This window comes from Lolium perenne, chromosome 2 (genome assembly GCF_019359855.2).
Source record: "Lolium perenne isolate Kyuss_39 chromosome 2, Kyuss_2.0, whole genome shotgun sequence".
Lineage (NCBI taxonomy): Eukaryota > Viridiplantae > Streptophyta > Magnoliopsida > Poales > Poaceae > Lolium > Lolium perenne.
In genome coordinates this window covers 60,251,265-60,258,255 of record NC_067245.2, presented here as the reverse complement: position 1 = coordinate 60,258,255, position 6,991 = coordinate 60,251,265, and the positions used below count along the sequence as shown (strand labels likewise).

Sequence of the window (6,991 nt, the reverse complement as noted above, 5' to 3'; positions counted from 1 at the left end):
CCTCTATTTCAAAACAAAGCAAGTGCATGAGATGTTTTATTGGCTGCCCTATCACAATGCTCAAAGTAATATTTTTAAAATGAGAAGGAAGGATCGTGCTATCTTTAAAATCCGTGTATGATGGGCATGGAGTTACCTTTTTATTTACGGAGATAAACATTATTCTTGTTTACTCTTTTACTTTTTCTACGACGGGCCATCTTTGCAGTTCCTGTGATGTGTTGTGTTGCCCCGTGAACCTAGTACTCTTTGTTAGGAGAGTTCAACTTGCTAAAACTCAGCTCGGCTCGGCTCGGCTCAACTTGCTAAAACTCGGTCAACTAGCGATTTAGTTCGACTCGACTCATTTAACAATTAACTCCAGATTTAAAACTTAACTCGACTCGCAAAGCTCGTGAGTAGCTTCCGCGTAACTTGTTAAAAACTGCCAAAAGAGACATGTACATATGATGATTTTTTAATTAATTTAGACATAAATGATACTCAAGAATCATTAGAAATAGCAAGCCTAATAAACAACATCAATCAATAATTATATCCTAAGAATAATATTGACATATTAGTAGACAAAACACAAATCATATTCACAAGAAACATTGCAAGAAAAATCAACAAACCACAAGTGTACTTGAGGTGTCAAATAGCAAAAAAGGGCTTGGGCCGGCAGGACTTAGCCACTCAGGCTGGATTAGCTTCTTTGACCAGATTGCACAATCCAATATTGATTTTTACCGAGCAAAACCAGCTACTCAGGAGTTGGTGAACTCGGCTCATATAGCTTAAACTTGTTTAACGACAAAAGCTGAAACTCAACTCGACTTGTTATACATCGAGTTTGAGTCGAGACAAGTTGAGTTGTTAGTTACTCGTTTGGCTCGCGAGTTTTAAGTTTTAATTCTAGGCCTAGGTTTGGATAGATAGATTATAAAACAACCGGTTGAGAAACAATGGTTGAGCTGAAAATATTAGATGTTTTTACCGCTTCATATGTTCAATACCATTTTTAATGCAAATTTGTACGTAGTCAACACTTCATATCTTCTAGGCTATCATGTTCTCTGTTCGCCGTGCGTACGGAACATCCAGAAAAAATAAGTGTGTGTACTAGTATGACGTTTCAACTCCAACTATTTTAGGTCCATCTCCCACACACGTATGGAAAATGATTCGTTGTCCCCGGGGGATAAGGCTCTCCCAGCCCCCGGGTTTCCAGCCGTCGGATCAACCATTTTGATGGTTAGATTTACATGTAGCAAAAAAACACCTTCAGCAGCAAAAAATCACCCCCGGCAGCAAATGACTGTAGCAAAAAACGGTTCGTTTAGAAAAAGAAAAATAAAAAGGCTGGCCTCGCTGGAGACCTCCCCGGAGACCACGTAGCAAAAAAATGTGATAATGTAGCAAAGATGAAAATCGTCAGAGACATCGTCGGAGACAACGTAGCAAATATATTATCACGATGTGATGCTATTTTTTTTGCTATAATTGTTTTGTTGTTTTGCTACTTTAATTTAAAAAAATTGCTACGAGCTCTCCGGCGAGATCTCTGGCGAGCTCAGCCTTTTTATTTGATTTCGTAACTGAACCGTTTTTTGCTACAATGTAGCAAAAGCGGGTTATGTTTTGGCTGCCGGGAGGAATTTTTTTGCTACATTCAGTAGAAGCAGATCTGACCGTCCAAGATAGCCGATCCAACGGCTGGCGACCCGGGGGCTGGGAAATCAGATCCCCGGGGGACGCCCAGCAGTTCCCCACATGTATGCACGCTTTCGATGCCAAAAACATTTTTGTACTTTTGAATTGTTTTCCTATTCTCCGGTGTGTTTCCAATGGGTTCCTTGGTATTGGACATTGGTGTGTTCTTGTTCTGAAATTAATTAGGCAATTTCTATTTTTAATTTATAGATTGAACCTCCGTTTCAGAAAAAATGATGCGGCGATTGTACTAAAATTCAGCTTATTATCTTGTGGAGCAAGTTCTTCATTATTGCTATTTATCACGGGCTGTTACAAGGTTTGTGTAACGCCTGGTAATTAAGACTATTGATTGACAAATAATTAGCTGTACTTTACTCGTGGAGCAAGTTATTGCTATTCATCACGGGCTGTTACAAAGTTTGTGTGTAACGCCTGGTAATTAACACTATTGATTGACAATCCCTCAAAAAAGACTATTGGTTGACAAATACTAATTAGCTGTAAAAAAATTAAAACTCCGTATAGCAAAATTGCCCCCGGGCCTCTCTTATTTAAACGCCCACTCACCTCACCATCTCAACATCACCTTCCAAACTCTTCCTTCCAAGAAACTTCTGAAGAATCCCACTCCAAGCACTGCCATGGATCTGTCCATGGCTACCGGGCCGGAAGACTCTCTCCTTCTGCTCCTCCTCTCTGCCACCACCCTCCTCCCGCCACTTCTAGCGGCGCTCCTTCTCGCCGCTTCCCTCGTGTGGCTCTCGCCGGGCGGTCCGGCGTGGGCCTTGTCCCTCTGCCGCCGCCCGCCGCCAGGCCCGCCGGGTGTGGTCACCGCGCTGTCCAGCCCCGTGGCGCACCGCGTCATGGCGGCACTGTCCCGCTCCGTCCAGGGCGGGGCGGCATTGATGTCCTTCTCCGTCGGCCTCACCCGCGTCGTCGTCTCGAGCCAGCCCGACACGGCGCGCGAGATCCTCGTCAACCCGGCGTTCGGCGACCGCCCCGTGAAGGACGCGGCTCGGCACCTCCTCTTCCACCGCGCCATGGGTTTCGCACCGTCAGGCGACGCGCACTGGCGCGCGCTCCGCCGCCTCGCCGCGGCGCACCTCTTCGGCCCGCGCCGCGTGGCTGCCTCCGCGCCCCAGCGCGCCTCGATCGGCGCGCGCATGCTCGGCGACGTCGCCACCCTCATGGCCCGACACGGCGAGGTCGCTCCTCGGCGGTTCCTTCACGCGGCGTCCCTCAACCACGTCATGGCCGTCGTCTTCGGCAAGCGCTACGACGATTTCGCGAGCCAAGAAGGCGCCGCCGTGGAGGAGATGGTGAACGAAGGGTACGACCTCCTCGGCACGTTCAACTGGGCCGATCACCTGCCGTTGCTCAAGTGGCTCGACCTCCAGGGCGTGCGCCGCCGGTGCGACAGGTTGGTCCGGAAGGTGGAGGCGTACGTCGGCAACATCATACAGGAGCACAGGGCGAAGTGCGCCGCCAGAGGAGGCATTGCGGATGAGCTCTCCGGCGACTTCGTCGACGTGCTCCTCGGCCTAGAAGGAGAGGACAAGATGTCAGATTCCGACATGGTCGCTGTTCTCTGGGTAAGAGTCGCTAATAACTGAACCATATCAAAATGAAAAGATTCAGATTTTTCTTATTGTACAAACTCGTTGCATTCAAGCGATTGTCGTGCGAGTGTTAATTTATTGGACTGCACGTTTCAGGAGATGATCTTTAGAGGGACGGACACGGTGGCAATCTTGATGGAGTGGATCATGGCGAGGATGGTGCTGCACCCGGAGATCCAGGCGAAGGCACAGGCGGAGGTGGACGCCGTGGTTGGCCGTGGCAGGGCCGTGACGGACGAGGACGTGGCCAGGCTCCCCTATATCCAGTGCATCGTGAAGGAGACGCTGCGCATGCACCCGCCGGGCCCGCTCCTGTCGTGGGCGCGGCTGGCCGTGCACGACGCGCACGTCGGCGGCCACCTCGTCCCCGCCGGCACGACGGCGATGGTGAACATGTGGGCCATCGCGCACGACGCGGCGCTGTGGCCCGAGCCGGAGCTGTTCCGCCCGGAGCGGTTCATGGAGGAGGACGTAAGCGTGCTCGGCAGCGACCTCCGCCTGGCCCCCTTCGGCGCCGGCCGCCGCGTGTGCCCCGGCAAGATGCTGGCCCTCGCCACCGTCCACCTCTGGCTCGCGCAGCTGGTACAGCAGTTCGAGTGGGCACCGGCGACCTCGGGCGGCGTCGACCTGTCGGAGCGCCTCAACATGTCCCTGGAGATGGCCACGCCCCTCGTGTGCAAGGCCGTCGCTCGCTAGGGTAAAAGCCGCCGCGCCGCCGCCGCCACCTACGCTCTCATGTCAGACTGGTGGCGGCGCTACGTACTCTATTGCCTACTGATACTGGCTAGCTTACCAGGGACGCTTTTTTTTGTATCTCCATTCATGGCATAGCTAGGTTTTGTCTCGTTCCATTGGCGACCGATCGTTTAGCCAATGAGGCAGAGCTAGCTAGGCCATGAGAGTTACTCCTGCTCCTGGCAAGCTTGCATGCTGTGTCTTGACAGGGTAATTTTGGTCTTCGATAGGTCGAGGTAGTAGTATGTTTTGTTCGGGAGAAAAACCTTATGTGCGTGAGTTGAGTTGTCATGTCGCGTATGTCGAGGAAAATTAGTGAGATTTTGAATATGTTCCAATGAATTATAAACATTGCTTTCTCTTGCTACAAATTGCGCCCTTTGTGAAATGGTGTGCACTACAAAAACTCGTGACCTCGTGCATGCATTGTCACGTTGTGCTACCGCCGTGTATCTCGGCTAACGAACCCCCTCCGTAAGAAGCACCTTATGTGTCATGTCGTTCAAAATATGAACGATGTGTCATTAGGTGCTCTCGTGTTAACCCCTCAAAAAAAGGTTCTCTCGTGTTAAGCCGGTTTTGTTATGTAACAAACTCCGTTCGTAAATACCAGTGTTCCATGTCAAAAAAACTCCATTGGTAAATAAGTGTCTCAACTTTGAGTCACTTAAAAATGTCTTATCTTACTCATTGCATGTGAATTAGAGCAGATAAATAACATGTTACACAATGGATTATTTCTTGACGTTACCCGCTATAATTATGGTTTCATGCTCCTTAAATTATAGCATGATTATAAAATGAACTAGAAAATAGTGTACCAAGATAAGACTTCTCATACAATGGAAAATGGCTTATGTTTCTAGCTAAGAGATTAATCTTTTAGCTAAGAGAAAACACGCCTCTCATTTATTATTATTTTCCTCTCCCACAACTCAACAATTATCCTACGTGATGTAGCTAAGATAAATCATTATACATACTCTTATTGTTTTCAAACGGGGGGAAGTACACCAGAAGTGCATGTTTTATTCTACAATATGCCTATCTTATTTTGTGTGTGATGGAAATATGCAAACATTCGGACCCCTAATTCGGATCACATGTAGATCGACTGAACACGGTTTGAGATGGCTTCAAGCTATATGTTTCTCCTGTCACGGATTTTTTACCCTAGAACAAGGTGGTAAGAGCATCTTCACCGATACACCCCATAGCGACATCAATAGCTGTTTGGAGGTCCGATGCTGCTTTTGGGTCATACCGGCGCGTTTAAAAAGTAGCTAGCTAGTTTTGGATCTTAATACAATCGCTGGCAACCCCGTGCCGGCCCCTTCGCGTGGGGTGCCGAACGGGCGTGCCGATGCCTCGCACCACGTCGAATGGAATACATCGGGCCCGATTGGCAGCCGCCGAAAAAGCGGTCAGCGTAATTGAACTAGCCATGTGTGCTAGAAATCAATGGAATCACTGCCCCGCACCGCTCACCTACCTTCGCATACCTTCGGCTAAGAAAAATAAATGGCTTAGCCATACGTGTTGGCCTTTTAATGCGCACCACCGCTCTCATGCATGCATCCGGGTATAAAACGGGGTGCTCAGGCACCGGCTCCTCCTCACACAAACTCTAGAGCCACCCTCCACCTTCTCCCCTACGAGTTCCATTGCAGGTGCTAGGGGTCGCGGTCGCGGACGTGGCCACCGCGACAAGGGAAGGGGCCGCGCTGCAGGATCCCCATCGCCTGAACGCTCGTCGTCACCCGAGGAGGAGACAAACTGCTTCGATGACAAGTTCTTCGAGTTCGTCGTCCTCATCAACGAGGACCCTTTTTCGGCAGAAAGAGGCATCCGGAAAAATTCGCGCAATTTCTCACCAGCCTGGAGTTGGCTGGGTTGCACCTGCGGGAAGCCAGCTGCGACTTTCGCCAATGGGCTGTCGAGATCCTGTTCGAAGAGCAAAGGCCAGATATGTTCCTCGACACCGGCTGGGAGGATTTCGCCCGCGTCCACAACCTATAGGTCGGCTGCTTGGTGAACTTCTTGTGGGAAGGTGACAACGAGCTCAAGGTGAAGGTGTTTGACGACACATCCTGTCGTAGGCACTACCATGTCGACAGTGGAGACGGTAGCAACATTAGACGATGACCACAAGCCTATAGTTTAGGTTTTTTGATGTTCTTTCTTTACAGTGAAGATGGCAAGGGCCATTATAAGCCTCTAGTGTAGGTTTCTGGATGTTCTTTCTTTGCAACGAAGATGACAAGGAACATAATTAAGAACCCTCTAGTTTGGATTAATGGGTGTTCTTATTTCTCAACGAATGAGGCGAGGGCCAGCACAAGCCTCTTGTGTAGGCAACTATCCAATCACTAAACTTTACAACATGCCTTTAATCTACAATTTTAGTGATCATGCTCCCATTTTGCTATCAACTAATGGAAAAGCCACTAAAACCAAAACCCATTTCAAATTTGAAAATCGGTGGCTCAAAGAAGATGACTTCCAAACCCATGCAAAAAATTCTTGGCAGCAATCTATAGGCAAGCCTTATCACTCCAGAGCTAATCACTTGGCTGCCTCTTTGAAAATTTGGTGTAAAAAGAAAAGCCTTTGTAGGAGGAACTAAAGGATCTGGAAGGTGAAATCATAAAATTGCAATGTGCTCCACCAGGCAGTCAAGATTTCGCAAAGGAACAAGACTTAACTACCAGGTATGAACAAACAACTACTAAATTAAATGATTTCTATGTGCAAAGAGCAAAGAAAAGTTGGGCAAAAGATGGTGACAGAAACACAGCTTTCTTTCATAGAGAAGTTGCTAGAAGAAGAAGAAATTCTATTATGTCAATAAGAGATGAACAGAACGTGACTCATTTTATGCCTCAACAAATTGCAAACACCTTTGTCCAATATTTCAGATCTATTTTTGCATCTCAAAC

The 6,991-nt window shown here is 48.4% G+C and overlaps 1 protein-coding gene across 1 annotated transcript; it reads left to right on the top strand.

Annotated features, from left to right (window-relative positions):
- Nucleotides 1–2,293: 2,293 nt before the first annotated feature.
- LOC127332714 (cytochrome P450 78A5) lies at nucleotides 2,294–4,382 on the top strand. Its single transcript, XM_051359042.2, has 2 exons — nucleotides 2,294–3,290; nucleotides 3,414–4,382. The coding sequence occupies exons 1-2, from the start codon at nucleotides 2,340–2,342 to the stop codon at nucleotides 4,011–4,013; spliced, it is 1,551 nt and encodes a 516-aa protein (XP_051215002.1). The 5' UTR covers nucleotides 2,294–2,339; the 3' UTR covers nucleotides 4,014–4,382.
- Nucleotides 4,383–6,991: the final 2,609 nt, after the last annotated feature.

Excerpts from the sequence above, each read along its gene's own strand:
- LOC127332714 (XM_051359042.2), top strand. The coding sequence starts at position 2,340 with ATGGATCTGTCCATGGCTACCGGGCCGGAAGACTCTCTCCTTCTGCTC. Across the intron at positions 3,291-3,413 it reads ACATGGTCGCTGTTCTCTGG|GAGATGATCTTTAGAGGGAC; the intron begins GTAAGAGTCGCT and ends TGCACGTTTCAG.